This window comes from Fringilla coelebs (assembly GCF_963513975.1).
Source record: "Fringilla coelebs genome assembly, chromosome: 18".
Classification (NCBI taxonomy): domain Eukaryota; kingdom Metazoa; phylum Chordata; class Aves; order Passeriformes; family Fringillidae; genus Fringilla; species Fringilla coelebs.
In genome coordinates, this window is record NC_140044.1 from 5,824,491 (window position 1) to 5,843,396 (window position 18,906).

The following is an 18,906-nucleotide window of genomic DNA, read 5'->3' on the forward strand; positions in this document are numbered from 1 at the left end:
CCTAAAGATGAGCTTGGTGTTTATTTTTATTTTACTTCTGTTAATTGGTGCTTTATGCTACAATGGGCACAGGCAATGGAGTGGTAGTTCTGAAGTGACTCAGTCATCACACTTTTATTTCATTGATCTTTATCAGTGTGTATTAAAGCCAAGGGGCAATGCTGTTAAGTGCAGAGTTTGAAGCTTTATCTCTTTAGCGTGCTTGACAAGTGATTTTGATCACTTTAATTGGTGAAAGTGGCATCAGAGCTTGGTCTTGCAGAGGTGTAGTGTTAAAAACATGTAGACCTCAGTTCCCAAAGTTCCCTCCTCTTTCCATCTAGAGGAATTGCTTCCTGGAAGTGCCAGTAAAATGTTTCAGGTATTCAGAGCTCAAACTGTGCTTTTCCCACCATTTGTGCTGAATTTTGGTTGCTCCCAAACAAGGCTGACAAAGACTGCTGGTTTCTGATTGACAATACTCTCTCTGAGGAAAAGAAATCATATTAAACCCAAAATGTGTGAAGTCAGTGCTTAATGAGAAAAGGAAAGTTTCATTTGAAAAGCCCCAAACAAATGCAATCTTTAATGGGAAAATCTCATTGAATAGAGGATGTGTATTCTTCTTTTTGTTTTTCTGCCTTTCCAGGGAACATCAGGTGGGCAGACAGGAATGAGTGTAATCCATAAAGAAAGTGAATAAAGGAGAGGTGGAGAAAACATTCTAAGTGTGTGCGCACTGCTGTGTGTGACCTTAGAATGGAGAGTAGATTGTGTTTCACTGGTATTTTTAATTTGGTGGTGACACAATGTTAATAAGGGATGTAGGTGTGTTATGTCATGAAGAGCTGTCAGGGTTGAACTTTTTTCTTTGAGGTATTAAACTGGGATGAAACTAGTTGTCTGTTTTGCTCAGTCAGAAGCTGTGGCTTTTGGTGGCTCAAAGAAGGGAAAAAAACATCCTACAGAAAACAACTATTTTACTTGCAGCTGCACCCAAGTAGAACTCAGGATGTTTGGGTATCTGGAATAGAAGTTGCACAGAAGCAAAAAATACTCTCTCAGTGCTTATGCATTTGGGTTTATAAAAGAGGATTTTGCTTCCTGGGCCCCGTGGAATGAGACCAAAAAAAAGCTGCATCATTCTGATTTTGATTTAGCACTTAATGTTTTTATTTTTGTTTTTAATTCTTCCTTCACACTTCTCCTAGCATGGCTTCAAGCTTGACCCTTCTGAAAAGCATTTCTCAAAAAATGCCCAGTAATCCTAAACAAATTAGGCAAGACAACAATGAATTACAACAGCACTTGAAGTATCAGCCCAAAAATGCCAGGGCTGGCTGACAACTGCTCCTCCTCTGCTTTTGACACTTAACATGCTGGGAGACACAGCTAACAAAACTGACTTGGTTTTGTTCTTCTTTTTAATCAACTGCTGCAGCTCATTAATGCAACTTAATTACACTTGCATTCCCCCTTCAGCCCTTTCCCTGCCCTCAAAAAGCCTGTCACAAATAAAACTCTTCCACCAGGCTGTTACCATGGAATAGGTGTGGCTCTAGCTGAAGAAGGCAGGTGCAAACCCACCTCTGCTCCATGAGGAGCTGGGCCTTTTCCAGTGGCCTGCAGCAGGATTCAGCTACACCAGGGTTAATTTAATGTAGCTGGGCAGACCCAGAGTAAGTTACAGCTGCTCCAAGAAGGCCTGGGCTGGCTGGATGGGGTGAAGCTGCATGCTGAGTGAAGAGCTGATGGCTGCAGTAGTTTTCAGCTGTTCAGCATCACAGGAGTCAGGCTCCAGGACAGAAGCCTACTGCCATGTCTACAGAGAACGAGCAAGGGGGTCCTGGCTGGGGGGACAAAGGAAGGAAAAGTTCTCACCTATGACTTAGAACCCAACAATGCCTAAGTAACTCAAATGTAAAGAGCCCCCACCTCATTTTATGCAGGCGGGGAGGAGATGAAGTTGTGTTAGGGGATTTAGGCTCTGTTCAGAAAAAGGGGAGGAAACTAACTACAGAAGATATGAAATGTCCCAGGGTGTTATGCAGTGCTTCCTTCTTTCTGGATCCATGGCACAAGGAAGCAGCTCCAACTTCAACTGTAGCTCTTGAGAGAGGCTCTTGGTGAACTTGTTCTGCCAGAGGTCTTTAGGCCTGTGCCATTTCTGGGCCAGTGCCAGCAGACTGTGGTAGGAAAGGTTCGTCAGGGCACTTGGAGGATTAAAAACCAACTGTGTGGCCATTCTTTGATGTACATTCATTGCGTTTGAAAAGAAGACAAGGAACGAAAAAATGGAGTGGAGTTCACCATCCTGCATTTCCTCTGCCAAAGATCCAGGCCCCAGGGGACTGTTTCCTGCAGCACCTTTGGTGGAGTGCAAGGCTCATCCATCCTCTGGCTCCTCTTCACTTACGCAGGCCTATAAGAGGGGAAAAAAGGTGAAGGCAGGATGTGAGTGTGGAGCAAGGACTCAATGGGTTTCTTTATGTGACAGAAATGGTGTGGAAATAATGAGGACAATTTTTCTTTCTTCTTCTGGACTTTTAAATATGATTGATTACAGATGAGGAATAGGATGGAGAGCTCACAAGTAGTGTGGTTATGTAGTCTTCAAGGCTGGAAAGAATGCAATGCACATGTCAGACCTGAATATGCTGCAGTTAGGCTCAAGTGTTAGATCTATGGATCTTCAGCATTTGGAGCTGCATAAAATGTGGTTAGAAACTTAAAAAGCTAAGGGTCATCTCTAGGATACAGGAGCTGCTTGAAATTGCAGTGATGTGCTTTTGGTGTAGGTGCAGCAGGATAAGCAGATCTACTTTTGGAGCCAGCAGTAAAGGTGTGAATGCTTTTGGCTGAAACATCACCTCTTACACATGCAGCTTCAGGATGATCAAAAGAGTTTGCAAATTCATGTTGTTTGTTTGGGAAAAAGTCTACCTAGAAAGAGAAGCAGAATTGTTTTGTTTTGTGGTTTTTTTCTCTCCTCAGAACAAAGCGGGATTTTTTCTCACTGTTTAAGCTTCCTTTGTAAATTATTCTGCTTGCCAAAGTTTGGAGAAGACAGGTGGGAAAACAATTCTAAAGGAGTTTTCCTCCCTCTCCTTCTTATTCCAGTCTTTCAGTCTTGGGCTTTGGCTTTTTGACTGAATGTTCTTTGTGTGCTTGTACACGTTGGTGTATTGAAGACCCCACTTTAGGCCAGCAGGGGATGATGGTTGTATGGGGACAAGTCCTTTAATGCTCACAGCTGCCTCGTGCCTCTGGCCAGCAGACAGTGAACCACAAAAGATTGATCAGGAGCCATTAAAGTGAGAATTGCCAACTGGAGCCTCAGATCCCTCAATTAACCAATACCTCCTGTTGCTGCCCTGTCAATACTGAAGTCTCCATCTGATAAAAGTCACACCCTGTGTTAACACAGGGCCCTTTCCACCGGGAGATCTGAGGAATGGAAAGTCCATAAAATCTGGCTCCACAACTCAAATTAAAGCTCTGAAGCCCCCAAAGTGATGCAGTACTTCAGGTGCCAGATCAGCTTTAGGGGCTGGAGCCTCACAAAGGTGCAGTTCACTGCTTGGCCTTGCAAACACAGTCTTAAAAGGCAGGAAGACCTAGTGCTTGTCCCTGTACCTTTTACATAAACAGAGAGCACCTCCTGCCATCCAGCAGGTTCTTGATTTAGCACTACCCTGTGTACAAAATCACACTTTGAGGCTATTCTGCTTTATAATTGAGATTGCACAGTGCTGCTTTCCAAAACAAATCTGGAGAGTGATGTCAGGAAACTGAAAGGATTCAGCAGGCAGGAGGGGCTGACAAATGCTCAGGATGCTCTGGGTACTTGGCAGGTAGTGTAGGGCCTTGGAGAGAACAGCTTGAGTGAGAAATGTCAAAGCTGGCTTGGCCAGCACTTCAGTTATTGGTGCAAAAATGCTTTTTTGCCTCAAGTGATGAGAATTCTGTTACTACAAATGAACAAACAAGAAGAAAAGCAACCCAGAACTGAGGTCCTGAGCTGTGCAGCACAAGGGGGGACAATGGTGCCAGCAGGCACAACCTGTGCTTGAACTTGTGCTTCAGTTGAGGGAGGAGAAAGAATTCAGCCCTTTCTTCCTAAAATCTCATTGAAAATACTCTCTTTTAGCCTTAGGTGAGCAACTTTGTCTTTCCAGAAGTGATTTACTATCGTTTGGGTAAGTACTTCAACACAGAAACTCAGGCACTGAAGACTTTAACATGTCTATCATAAGTGCTAATACATTATTATTATTATTAAATAATTAGTGTGGTGCCTTGATTGGCAAAATCAATTGATTGGTGCACAGTTAGAATACTGAATTTAGCAGCTCATGTCATTGTTCTGTGGGGTCTCAGATCTCTAAAAACTCATGAATTCAGAGATATAAAGAGGAGAGACTTGAGAAAAATGCAGGAAAGGGCACAGTGGGAGGAAAGAATGAGATCTCACCAGAAAAGGAGAGGTGAAACTGGAGTGAATAGGATAATTCCATTAGAGAATGAAGGAAAGTGATCCTGTTAGGGAAGTGTGGCAGCCCAGAAAATGCATCTGACTGCAGACAAGGGGTGATGCCATCCTAAAATGAAAGTTCCTGCTTGCAGGCAGCTCCAAGTGATCAGTTGTAGAATAAATTTGGTTTCGTTCAGCATTTCCATCAACAAAAAGGAGCTCAAACCAGAAACCCCATGTTTTCCTTAGCCCTTCTTAAACTTAAATTTTAAATAAGTTGGATGTATGTGTTGTTTCACACCTTCTTGAAGAGGATATTAAAAAAAAAAAAAACTGCCTTCAAGTCATCACTAAATGATTTTCACAGCTGGCCAAGGGCATCTGGCAGTCAGTGCCCCAGCCTGCAACACTCCATGGCACCATAACCTGGGAATGAATTATCCCTTCCTCCCAGTCACACACATGGAAAAGAGGCAATAGGCTGAAATAAATAAACAAAAATTGCTATTTGGTGGCTGCTGAAATTTATAGAGGGTCACATTATCTACAGCTCAGCAGCTGTTTTCACCTTCTGTTAGCCTGAAAGAAATATTATTTTTTGCTGGCAGAAGATATCAACAGAGAAGTGATGGGCTAAAGAATGGGAGGGAGGAACAACAAAATTATCTGTGGACTTGAGCAGCAGCTTCCCCTCTTACTGAGGTCCTGGAAGAAAGTTTTACGTTGCTGACTTCTCTTCATATTACAATCTCCCCATACAGGAATTCTCATTTAGAAGTGATAGCTGCTTTCACCAGCAGAATGGGTCATTTTAAGAAAAAAGCAGCCCAAACCCTGTACTGTAAAAATGTGATGCTTCTTCAGCACGCTGCTGCATCCAGCTAGTAAATCAGGGAGCTGCTTAAAGCTGCACAGCTTCTGCAGACTATGAAAAATTCCACCCCACTGTGACAAAATGAGAGAGAAATCAATATTTAATCTCCTGTAGCATCCCTTGTAATAACAGTAGAGAACCCCCAAAGTTACAGGGAATTCAATGGCTTTGCAGAAATTACTTGTACTCCTGATCTTGTGCTGCAGTGACAAAGTGGGCAGTAAGTCCTTATGAAATCAGAGGGGCACATCTACCACTCCACCTCAGGGAAGTTTTTCTTCCCTCAGCCCCACTCTTTTCCACCATCCTCACATCCCTCTTTTTGGCAGGACCCTGGTAACATTGTTCCTGAAAAACAGCCTCCCTCAGCAGCTGCTGTAAAAAACTTCCATGTGTTGAACTGCCTCTTGCAGATCAATTTAAAGAATATAAAATCAGATCTCACTGCTGCCTTTGTGTTTGAGAGTCTCATTAAGAACCAGCTTTTAAGTGGACAGAGTGAAATTGTGATCTTGGGCCTCAGGGCAGAAATGGGGATTCAACAGTGGCCCTCATTATTGGTATGAAAGAAGCTGCTGTGGACAACTCCCCTTTCTGCTCTTGGCTGAACTCTTGGGCTGCCCTACATGTGGAAGGCTCAGTTCTTGGAGGCAACAGAATTTAAAATGATACTGGAGCTGAAAAAGCCTATTGGAGAAATCAACCTACAAGGAGGGGAAAACCCAAACCTGTGGTACCCTTGAGCCATGAAACCAAGAAGCACGTGGAGTCTCTTAGCACAGATGATACTTACAGGTATGTCTGCTTGAACAAAAGGTTGGTGGGTTTTTCATTGACATGGTAGAGAGGAAATGGATCAAATCCACCAATGAAATCAACTGAAAAAAAATCAAAACTCAAATAAACAAACAAACATGGCCAGAAAGTTGAAAGGAAATGAAAGGAAGGCTTGGTGAATGTCATGGCATAAACACAAAAATTAGTGACAGAACAGAAAAGTGATTTTTTTCAGGTATGGATTTCTGGGATCTCCTGGGATGGGCAAACGTGCCAAAGAGGAGATTTCAGCTAACACAAAACTTAAAGCAGAGCTAACAAAGACTCTAGAAAAGCCTCCTTGGGTATTGCCACCACGCTGTGACTGCACATGAGAGGAGCAGACAAAGCCAGAGGCGAGGGGAGGAAGCTGGGGAACAGCTCCTGAGCAAATGCCAGGGAGAGGTTGGCAGCACAGCCCTCCCTGTGAAGGTTACACACTGAAGTGGGAATTTTCTTGCCCCACTTGTCTTTCCTGCAAGACAACAGCAGCTTTGGAGAACTGCAACCAGCTCATTATCTCCAGCTCTGGTATTTTTGCATCTCCTCTGCCAACTGAATTTCTTTTAATTGTGCACAAACAGGAACAATGCTTCCCTTCTCCAGGGCTCACGGAGGGCAGCGTAACTCAGCGGGGAGAGCTCCAAGCGCCAGTTCCCTCAGTAACCAGGGAAGAATTTTCCAGGGCTGTCTCAGTTCCCTGGACTTCAGGCCAAGCCTGCAGCACAGAGCTGGCCAGCACACTCAGGGCAGGAGGGTGCCAGGTGCTGTGATTTGTCACTGACCTTGCAGCCCTTGCAAAACCCTTCAAAACTGACCCAGTTTGGATCATTTTTTGGTGCCAAGTTAGTACAGTTTGTATGGAAGGGTGAAAACCATCCTGTCCAACTGCCATTTAAAAATAACTGGAGAGTTTTATTAACTATTTAAGCGCCTGTTTATTTTTCTTTCCTGAAGGTGGCACTATTATTTTAAATTTAAGCTGAAGAAGTTTGAGGTTTTTTTGCTGATCAAATAATAGAAAAAATATTTACTAATATACTGGATGTGAAAAAACCCAAACTTCTTAAAATATATTTAGAAACCTAAGGATGACAAATTCTAACAAATTCCATCTTGATGGAGAGCTTCAGGCTGATCCTGCAATTTTGGGACAACTGACAGGTAATGGGTGAAATCTGCAGAGGTTGTGAGTTAATTGTGGGGATAATTCCCAAATAGTTTCAGTGAAACTTTACCTTTTCACAGCCACTTTTGGAAATGTTTGAGTATTTCAAAATCAAAACAGGCTGCCACTTTAAACAAAACCAAGATATTAACTTTATCACCTCAGTTGTGGAATGCCTAAATTGGGAAACTTTAAAGAACTGAAATTTTCAGTAACTACTGAATACCTTGAACAAACACAAGTCTTATCATCTGAACACACAAGCATGAGGGCACTCAAAATCCAAGATACTTACAAAATAAATCTTAAGTGTGGTTCCTTGTGATTCAATACATTGCATTAGCACATCTAAAATATTCTTGCCCACAATTCAGCATTAGTAGGTCCCTACTGCTGTGTTTTCTCATGAAAATCACGTTAGCATGAGCTTCCTGATTAATGTGCCTCTGCACTTATAATTACTTCATGCTGCATATCAAAGCAACATTTAAAGGAAACCACAAATGGAAGAGAAAATTAAAACGCAGCTCAAATTTATTCAGGTCACTGGAAGGATCTACCCCTGTGAGTGTGAAATATTGATGGTTTGTCATTGTTAATTATTCAAGCTGGCATTTTAACTCCAAGCTGGGAGACTGGGAGGGAAAGTGAATTTGTTAGTGGGAAAAAAATACATATCCTGAAATTACCAGCTCTGTGTTGCCTAGATAAAGCTTCCTTCCATGTTGTTGCCTCTCCTAAGAGATCCCTACTATAAAAATTAGTTCTGTCAAGTTATTGCTTTACAATATTCAGCAGGGGCTCAGAACTGGAGCTATTTAGCTAATACAAGAGCTATAGCCTAATTTAAAAAATATTACTATAATGTAGCACCTTCGCTAAGTGCACTGCCAAGCTCTAAAGAAATGATCAATAAAGCCAGGAGAATGAGTTCAGCCAGGAAGGAAGGAAGAAAAAAACATAAGGACAAGGCAGATAAGTAATGCATCTCCTCTCGCTCCTATGAAAACACATTCTTCACGTACTTTCAAATATTCAGTTCAAAGCTGTTGTTTTCCAGCTCTCCTCCATGCCAGCTGCTCTTTAAAACAACAAAGCTACTTGCAAAAACCTAATCAATGCCTTAAAGGAATTGATACTTGGATGTAAAACCTTTGGATGAGATTCTTTGCTGGAGTAATCTGGCCTTGACCCAACACATTGCCAAACAAATCTAACTTTGCATTTACTCCATGCATCCATTTTCTGTTTGTAAAATCATTGCTCTCAAAGGGCATTTTAGAGGGACAAAGCAATCCAGGAGCAGTTGGATACCTGCACAGGTCCTACAGACCTGTGGATCTTACCCCTGACAGGTGTCACAGTGACTGACTGTCACTGAGGAGATTTGTGTACCCAACGCAAGGGAGCTGGCTCCTTCCTCCTCGTAATTCAAATACAGCACTTCCTCTGCTCTTAAATTAAGTGGTCAGATTGCTTCTTGGCAAGAACTCTCATGATCTGCTTCATCCTCAGCTTGTGGCACATGAGACTCTGCAGGTCTCCCACTTGAGCCTGGGCTGAGAGCTTTGTTGTAGGTGCTTTTAATCACAGCAGTAATATTTCAGAGCCATTATTCGCAGACTACATGAGCTTGAGAACAGAAGCAGCTGCCCAGTTTCTCTAAGGCTTAGTCCAGCTGAGAAGCCAAAACCAAGCTCTTTTTGTGCTCTAAGTGTAGCAGAATTACAGCATCTAAAACAGAGTGACATGGGGAAAAAAAACCTTCACAGTAAAAACAGCTGATCCTTAAGGGGTAGTTAGTGCCATAACACAGAGGCAGAGATGGAAAGAAGTCTGATGGCAGCTCAGTCCTGACAGACAAACATCTGAGAGAGAAATAAAATTTACTAAAACCTTTGCCAAGGGATCTCTTGATAAATACTTACAGCTGTCTTCTTCTTCTGTAAAAACACTAACCACATAACAGGCATACACAAAGCCCACCAGCTGGAAAAGAGAGAGAGAATAAATCATTTTAGCATCAGCCAGTGTGAGCCTGGTCAGAACCCAGTGGGCACAACCTCAGCAGGCACTATTTACACTCAGTTGGCAGCATTTCTGTAACTGTGGAGCCAAGCCATATCTGCTGTAGCGAGGGAGGCAGGTGTGGATGCCAGGGAAAGCACTGACAGAGCACACCCAAAGCTCCAGAAGGAAAACCTGTAAGAACCATCCTCACCTTCAGAGCAGCACCTTCAGCTGCTTGAATGATTGGCAAGAACATGGGTTGGCTTTGTTGAAACTGAAACTGCTGTGCTAAGTTTAGTCTCTGTATGAAGTGATGGGGATAGAGGAGAGGGCCTTGTGGGACAGACAGCAATGCACAGGAGACACAGAGCTGGCATGACAAGAACTCATCTGCTCAGCACTCCTGTCCTATGGGGTAAGTTACCAATTAGAGGTGAGTAGTTTTTATGCAGATGAGATAGAAAATTAGTTAACCATAAGAATGGTGCTGTAGTGGCAGAAATGTTCAGACACCAAAATCTTAAGTAACTTGGTAGTTTCTAGAAGCTCTAAAGCATCAGAGCTGCCTCCTTCAGGCTCCCTATCAAGGTGTTCCTCAGCCTAAACAGAGAAATAAACTCCTGGCACTATGGGAGTTAAGCATTCCAGATGCAGAGGGTCTTGTTTTGCTTTGCCTTCTTCCTGTTAATCAAATATCCTCTCCATCCTTCATTTCACATCTTTACATAACACCCCACTTAGCCAGATCTTGGTTGACAGTAACTGCATTAGTAAAGTTATTGTGAGGCATAATTGTTTTCCACTGTGAACTCAATTCCTGGGAACAAGAGTCAGCCTGTAACACACAGTGACTCACTCCAAGTGGAGACAGAATGATGCATGGGAGGGCTTGAAAAGTAGAGTCCATTCATTTCTGATATGACAGAAAAATACATCACACCCGAAAACAAAAGGCAGGATAATGAGATTTCTGCTGGGGACTTTTACAATGTTTGTGGTTTCTCCAGCTCTCCCTGACAAAAAAACACCTCGTTGGGAGGAAATGGAATGTTTCTGTAGCATCACTAAACCCTGTTTTTCCTTTGAAGATTTTTCTATAATCACCTGAAAGAGAAGGCAGCTCACTCCTTTCCTCTTGGGTGAGCCTTATGGGAGCACATCCCAGAACCTCAGTGGAGGAAGGGTTGCTCTGGGGACTCCCTCATTCCTCTGCTGGGCTTTTCTGTAACCCAGGCTGCTTCAGGCTGAGCTCCTGTGAGCTACAGAGAAACATAAATCCTCTGGCCACATGCAATGGCCAATCTAACTGTACTTTTAGAATTGTCTCAGAATAGAACCATCACTGTTTAAGGCAGACAAATCAAAACCAAACAGAATATCAGAGATTTTTCCTTTATCCTATGCAATACAATAAAACCTGGATTTTTTTTTTTTTTTTTATCCTAAAGTTTGTGGCAGGTTTTGGGCAGGTCAGAGCAACAAAGATGGGGAGGAGTCTGGAGCACAAGTTTGAGGAATGGCTGAGGGGGCTCAGGAGAAAAGGAGGCTGAGGAAGGACCTTAATGCTCCCTCTACCTCCCTGGAAGGAGGTTGTAGCCAGGTAAGGGCTTTCTTCCTCCCAAGAAACAAGCAGACAATAGGAAACGGCCTCAAGTTGTGCCAGGGTTGGTTTAAACTGGATATTGGGGAATATTTCATAATTAAAAGGGTTATCCAGCCCTGGCACAGGCTGCCCAGGGCAGTGGTGGAGTCACCATCCCTGGAGGCATTTAAAAGACAAGTAGATGTGGCACTTGGGGACAGGTTTAGTGGTGGGCTCGGCAGTGCTGGGGGAGCTCGATGGTCTCGGGCAGCTTTCCCGGCCCAAAGGATGGCGGGGCTCCCGCCCGGGCTCTGGCCGTGGTGCTGAAGCCCAGCCCCGAGGCCGCTCCCCGGAGCCGGGAGCCGCCCGCTCCTCCCTGGGCTGCGGGACCTCACCCAGGTGCTCTTGGGAAAAACAGGAGTGAGCCCTGCACGTCCCAGCACTCCAAGAGAGGTGCAAGCAGCCTTGTGATCTCCAGCATAAAGGCATCTGAACCCAAGTAACAAATTGGGAGTGTGCTCACACACAGCCTCTGTACGTGCTTGAGCGTTTTTATAGTTGCAAGCCTCTTACATCACATCAAATAAAACAATTCACACACACACAAATATCTAGGCAGGAAAGATGCACCCTGAATACACACCCTGATTCCAAGGGAACTCTGGGACCCTTTTCTCCCTCCCCAGATTTCCCATCACCTCTCAGAGTAGGAACTTTGGGTTAACAGCCATGCAAAGTGGCAGCCCTAAATCCCCTCACTGCAATTATACTCCATAACACGTAGACACAAATCTTATGTGGTACCTGTGTCAGGAAACTCTGGCTAGAATTACCAATGAAAATGATTTACCTGCCCAGTTTATGAGCAGAGTCAGGAGCAATTATCAGCTGTACTGTCACAGCAAACCTGATAAAGCTCTGGACATTTTTCTCGGTTCAGAAGCACCAAGCAATGTGATTGACTTGGGAAGTTTGTTTTGCACAGAAATTAATGCTCCATAACCCTCAACCATGATTCTGCTCACCCCATACATTTTTCACTTTATGACTAAGGTGACTTTTTTGCATTCAGAAAAACAAACCAACCAATCAAAACCTAGTGAATTAAGTGAACTTGCCTAAATCTCTAATTCCAGCTTCACTGGAGTGGAGGGTTTTCTTTTTTGATTCCTTCCATCTCCTGCCTTTGTTTCAAAATCATCTGCTTAGTGTTTAAAATTTACTTTTTATTGACTGTATAATCCATTCGTTCTTTAGATGCATTTCAGCACTAAAAAAACTTGTTTATTTAGTGCAACTTTTTATTCAAAGAAGCTTTGTCTTGTGATCTGCCCAGAACCAGAGAGTCTCAATGGCAAGGGGGGGAAGAGATGTACACCATAAATATGAATTCCAGTTTTTTATGTGCTGACCTAAACTGTAATTAAATACTCTAAAGGATTAATCTGTAATTAAATAACCTCAAACTAAATAATCTCAGGGATTAACTGAACTCACAGAAATTCCCCTGTCTCACCTTCAGAATAAATTATGAATGAAATACAGCTAAGGAGGAGAAATGCTGCTCCTATTGTCCAGTTTTTCCCTTGGAAGAGTCTGCTGGGGTGTGGAATGAGCAGTCTCTAAGAAACACCTGAAATTCCCTTCTGACTGCATCTTTGATAACGATGTGTCAAACCCCCAAACATCACCCAGTTTATCAGCAATTAACACACAACAGGAAGCTTCACAGAAGCCAACAATTTGGAATAATTTCACCCTTGCTCCACTTGCCATCCTGGCTGCTGATTTCAATACCAAGGAGGGGTTTAAGTTCTGTATCCCAGGGAAATACCAATAATTCCTGAATCTTTGCAAATTACATCGGGGAGGTGGAGGAGGAGGGAAAACGTCAGCGATGTAAAATGACACTAAGCCACTGCTCTAATTCCCCAAAGAATGTTCTAGGGCTTTAGCCTCTGCTGCTGTTTCTCTGCTTGTTCTGCATGTGCAGTACCAGCTTCTCCAAGCTGCAGAAGGATCTGATTAAGCCTTTTATGAGGAACACATGTTGAGGGCAGGTGTGTTGTGTCAGCCTGGGAACGCACACGCTGCCCCACAAGAGAGGAGGGAGCTGGGCTGCCCCAAGCACTCTGCAGGCAAACAGAGTGGGAAAGACAGGAAGAGACAAGTGTGCCCCAAGGGAATGGGGGAAACATATGTCTGAGCATCCCCCTGCCCCTCAGCCCTCTGAAGTGAACTTTTTAATAGAGAGTTGAAAACTGTTCATCAAACAGCAGTGTTGAATGAAGGCGCTGGAGCCAGAAAGAGTAAATTAGAGAAAAACCTGGAGAAAGGGACCAGCTGGCTGCAAGTATGCAAAATGCACAAAGGATGGGAAGGCAAATTTTAACAGGTGTTACTGTTACTTGTGTAAGATCCTGGCTTTAGTCTACCCCTGTCCTAGTGAAGATTCTCCAACTCTTCTCTCAATAGAAAAACTTGCCATTGCTTTTTCTGCCACAGAGAATAGGTGCAAAGACTCTTCTTTCAGGCAGATGCATTCTAGGTTTCACTTCTAATCAGAGCTAATGAAAGGTGCACACTGACATCAGTGCAAGAGGGGGAAATGAAGGGAAGTCTGCTATGAGAAAGCAAAAATCCAGCATGTGAAAGAGCTATTGTGACCAGATAACCAAAGAGAAGCAATCAAAATCCTTTAATTCCTTGACCTTCTTTACTCTTTGGATGCAATTACAACCACTGAAAATCTACCTTCTGCCAAGAGCAAGGCATCTCTTGCACACTGGTTCTCACATAACATCTGCTGTCAAGGCTTGCCTTGCTGCCTCCCTGGGAACCTTCCAACCTGTCAGTCTGAGTGAAAACAACAGACAGGCAGGCAGCGAGTTTTGGCGCCTGGGAAGACATTTCCAATTTTTACCCCATTCAGTGGAGCCTCAGGAAAAGCCCAAGCCTCCCCACTCCCAGAAGTACCATATGGAGAGCCCAGAGCTATGCCAGGTATTTCAGAACTGGGAATCACTCCTCTCCCTGCTGGCTGGCAAGCTGGGGACGTGCAAGATGAATCCTTGCTAAGGAAAAGCAAAGCAGATTCTTATCTTGACAAAGAAGTTGCTGCTGCATTTCCTACCTGGGTTGCTAGGATTATCCTTACACTTCATTTCTATACCAGGACAGACTCTTAGATGTTGCCCCAATGAGCTTTTGCCTCTGATGTGTTTTGTGCTAAAGCATTGAGAAAGATTTTCATCCTGGGCCCTACAGCAACTTGTATCGTGTGTGGTGACTAGTATGTCCAAGTTTGATTGCATTCCAGATTAAAGGAATTGCTTTTGCCTTCAAGATGTACAGACAAGCTCTGAGCAAAAGCAGACTGAGACCTTACGTATCCTGAAATGTATGCCCAGGAGCAGGATGATATAATCAGCAGGAGTCAAGCTGACAGCCAACACTGTGCTCACCAGATGGGTCCAGGTTTGCTTTCCCTCTCCTTTGGCATGCAGGACTGAGTTCAGGGAGCCTTGCCCCAGGTACACAACACTGCAGTACAGTCCCTCAGTAGTCTCAAGGAATTGGAACCTCCAGAAAAAAAAATAAAGTGCTCACAGTTTGGCACTGCATATTCAAACAGCGTGGATTTCACAGTGCTGTATCTGGGGTGAAAACCAAACCAAGCAGAACACACTCCCCACCCCACAACTTCTAAAAAACATCAGACAAAGCAAAACCAAACTACTGAAAGCAAAAATTTGCCTGTCCCTTGCCCTTCCTAACAGGGTACTGACTATTCTGGTCTCAGACAAGGAGGGAACGAGGTCATGTCTTTTGCTGCATCCCCTGAGCCTTCCAGTTGCTGGTTGTGTTTTTGTGCTATTGATCTGTGTCCCTGCCTGTCTGCAGCACTGTACCTGCCAGCACTCTGGGGACAGCTGCCCGTAATAAAACCTGCCTCAAAGCGAGATAAAGAGAGCAGAAAAAGATACTGGCAGGGATCAAAGAGTTTGACCCTCAGAGAGTAAAAAGGGAGAGAATTGGCTGACTGCTTTCAGGCAAGGTCTGAGGGAGAAAGACTTGCTTTTTGCCTGACCTCAAAGAAGAGGGGAAAAGCTCCTTTCCTTCCCCTACATGACAAAATTACATGAGCATTTCAGAACCAGTGACAGACCTGGGGCTTCAATACTGTGCTTTTATTACAGGACAGGTAGAAATTTAGTTCACTGCATAGCTCAGCCCATATAGGTTTCTTGCCTACGAGTATTTTAACCCCATTTCCAGGGTTTGGGACTCAGAAATTTATTGCGCCTTAAATCTCAGGGAGAAAGAGAGAGAAAATATTTCCCTAAATCCTATTTTGTCTTATATTTCCCTCCTGTCTCCCCATCTGGCCCTTAGTGATGTTTTGCAGATGCACGGAGAATATTGACATGTGCCTTTGGGAAGAAGCAAAGGAAAAGCCACTGCCAGAGACAGAGTCCTATATATCAGAGTGATCACTTAGCCCAGGGCCATGTGCCTAAGTCAGTAAGCTGCCAAAAAATGAAGATCTACTCCAAACAAACTCAGCTATTTGTTGGCTCAACCTCTGGCCCAGGGCACAGGGGCTGTGCCAGCTCAGGAGTTCAGGAAGGATGCTAAGAGTGAGAAACCTCTGTGCTTTAAAAGGGGTTGTTATGTCTGCCCTGTTGCACCAAACTCACATACAGTCCTGCTCCACCTAAAAGCCCTCTCTAAAACACACCAGGCTGTATTCTGCTGGACACACAGGTTTGCCTTTCTCACACAGGGCCATGGCAGCAGCTCTCAGACAGATTAATGCAGATCATTTGGCCCGAAGGAGAACTGGGGGAATATTAACAGCCAGCACACGTGCCAGGGAGCTCATCCAAGTCAGGAAACAGGAGCTTCTGCCTCTTCTCTGTGACATGGCAAGAAAGGGGCCTGAACCTTCCCCCTCCCTGCAGTTCCCTGGGTCATACAGACCAGCCCACCTAATAGGAAATGCAGGATCAGGACAGCACCAAAAACGTGCAGAGAAGTACTTGGCACTCCAGAAACTTGAAAAATCCTTCAGCATTTAAACAGGGCAAAGTGCCTTTCTTTTTTAAGCCAAAACTGAAAGCCAAAATGGGAATGGTTCCCCAGTTCACGTTTTTACCTAAAGCCATTAACCATTAACCCCAAAGTAACAACCCAAAGCAGATTAGATATGTGGGCTACAAAATGTAAGAGCAGCACCAAAGTGAGGAGCAAAATGGATATTTTCTTTGTGTTAATTTCACAGAAAAGTGAGAAATAATTAACAATAAATGTTAAGGATGCTACATTTTTAAAGAGTACTTTCAAAAGCCTGAAGAAGACTGTGATGAGGAAAGAGTGGATGAAAACATTTAGGGAATATATCTTGGGTATCAGCAGAAGGAAAATAAGCTGCTTACTGCCTCTTAAAAGTTGATTTCATTTTCTGGAGATTGTTCACAAAAAATGTGCAGGTGTGTGCTCTACCACCCATCAGTGAGCCATGGGGACTAAGAGCAATCCTTCACAGAAACATGGAATTAAGGCTGGAAGAAGCCTTTTAAGATCAAGTCAATCATCAACCCAGCATCACCACCACATTTATCACTAAACTATGTCCTCGAGTGCTATATCCATACATTTTTTGAACACTTCCAGGTGTGGTGACTCCACCTCTTCCCTGAACACTCTGTTCCAGTGCTTTACAACCCTTTTTGTGCAGAAATTGCCCCCAGTATCCAAACTAAACCTCCCGGCGCAATTTGATGCCATTTCCTCTCGTGCTGTCAAAACCTTTTCTTTTGACCCTCCTCCAGAAGGGTCAAAATGTGAATTCCCACACCCCAGCAGGGATTCAGAACCCTTTGTTACTGTATGGTTGCACAAATGCATTACTCCAAGCATCACGTTGCTGATACCCATTTCCAACTGTTTCCAGCAGTACTCTTCATCAGAGAGAACAGCAGAACAACCCAACAAAACACATTTACAGCGGCTTCTGCAATCAGGCAATACAAGAAGCGGTGGAAAACACAGGCCAACCTGTGTGCCCAGAAAAGAACAGAACCAAAGCAGCATCTCCTGACCTGAGGAGCTGCTCCCCTCTGGAGGCACTCACCGCGATGAGGATCTGGAAGGAGCTGTGCATGACCTCGATGTAGCGGTACTCCAGGGCACAGCCAATGACAGAGATGTAGGAGTGGTTGTCCAGCCCCTTGATGCCAGACATTGAAGCCTCCTTCCTCACACAGCCAGGGCCATTTTCACTCCACCAGGACTGGTGCCGGGAGATGTTGAACGTCAGGAGCTCGCTGTCCTAAAGGGAGAAGTTGCAAAGAGAGCTTTGTTTACTCTGAGGGTGCCAACCTCACATGGCAGCTCCCGTAGAATCAAAAGGAAAAACAGATTCTGTTGTGGTGTTGGGTCCCCAGGACGAGGTGAGAGATGAGAATCTGACTCCAAGTTTTCAGAAGGCTGATTATTATATATTATATCATATTATATCATATCATATTAAAAGAAAATGATATATTAAAACTATACTAAAGAAAGAGAAAGGAGACATCAGAAGGCTAGAAAAGAATGAATAATAAAAACCTGTGACTGACCAGAGTCAGTCCCAACACAGCTGGACTGGGATTGGTCATGAATTAAAAACAATTACCCTTGAAACCAATCAAAGATGCACCTGTTAGTAAGCAACCTCTAAACTACATTCCAAGCAATAATTGTTGTTTACATTTCTTTTCTGAGGCTTCTCAGGAGAAAAATCCTGGTGAAGGGATTTTTCAGAAAATATCATAGTAACAAGATTCAGAGCAGCTTATCCAAAAAAAAAGTTCCTATTTTTAGTTATTAATACAAAAAAAAAGGGGAAAATGTTGGGGTGAATTCTAATAATTCTAATGCCTTTCAATCGATCATATAAAAGTACAACAATCCTATGATAAAAATGTTTCTATGGACTCTGAGACATGCTGGACACCCACTAGATATATCCAGCCTGTACTACATCCTGCTTGGAACCACACACTGTCAGATGGAGGTTGTATTAAAGCAATGGAAAACTTTGTTTCTGAGATTCCCACTCCCTATGCTAGCACAGATCAACGCACATTGGCTTGATATTCCCTGACAGAATCAGGGAATGGGTTGGTTTGGAAGGGACTTTAAAGCACCTTCCACTACCCCGGGTTGCTCCAAGCCCTGTCCAGCCTGGCCTTGAGCACTTCCAGGCATGGAGCAGCCACAGTTTCTCTGGGCAGTCTGTGCCAGGGCCTCCCCAGCCTCACAGGGAAGAACTTCCTCCTATTATCTGATGTAAACAAATGTCCCAGGCAGGCTGCTGTGGTGAGAACCATTGCTGAGGCAGCCCTGCAACAAATCTATTTCACCATCCTGTAACAGCACAGTTTGGATGCAGGCTGCAGACCCAGGAACATTTTGCAAGTGGTTCCTTCATCCAGAAAGGAACCCTCAAATTTTGGGTTTGGGAGATGAAGCCTGTAACTACAGAGGAAAAAGGTAAACAAGGCAGCACTCAGTGTCCTGCCAGGCTCTTCCCAGCACAGGAATCAACACAAGCACCTGGAAAATATGAACTTCAAAACCCCAAAGTGAGTTTCAAAACCCAACAGATCTTCCTCTGTTCCTAGCTTTTAACACATCTGACAAGATCCTGTACCATTTTTACCTGATTTCCTTCCACACTCTTCACATCTGGTGCTTCTGCATCTCCTGCCAGCTGACCCAGCCCAGCTAACCTCATAGTGCTGACTGCAGCTTCTTGTAAACTCCTCCCCTGCAATTTCTTATCAACTTCACCTCAAGAGGCTTTTTGTTTTGCTCCCTTGTCTTTTCTAGGTAAATACTTTAAACAGTCGAGGGGGTTACAGAGTGAAATGCCACACAAGGAGTGCAGGGCTTTGGTGTGCAGCCAGGTGCTTATTTAAAAATGGCCACAACTCTCCTCACACTAGAGAAAA

At 43.9% G+C, this 18,906-nt stretch overlaps 1 protein-coding gene across 3 annotated transcripts in view; it reads right to left on the reverse strand.

Moving 5' to 3' along the window:
- Positions 1-693: 693 nt before the first annotated feature.
- Positions 694-18,906, reverse strand: part of NKAIN4 (sodium/potassium transporting ATPase interacting 4) — a 50,921-nt gene continuing 32,708 nt past the window's right edge. Inside the window, exons 4-8 of one of the 3 annotated variants that reach the window (XR_014616606.1) lie at positions 17,040-17,237; positions 9,240-9,300; positions 6,121-6,205; positions 2,850-2,922; positions 694-2,401 (exon numbers count right to left, since the gene is read on the reverse strand). Coding sequence is in view for 2 of the 3 variants with exons in the window: in XM_084217939.1 (XP_084074065.1) it covers positions 2,526-2,598; positions 6,121-6,205; positions 9,240-9,300; positions 17,040-17,237 (417 nt within the window). In the remaining variant the exon portion in view is untranslated. Of the gene's footprint in view, positions 2,402-2,433; positions 2,599-2,849; positions 2,923-6,120; positions 6,206-9,239; positions 9,301-17,039; positions 17,238-18,906 lie in introns of those variants that run through there. The other 2 variants (XM_084217940.1, XM_084217939.1) reach the window with 2 other exon arrangements.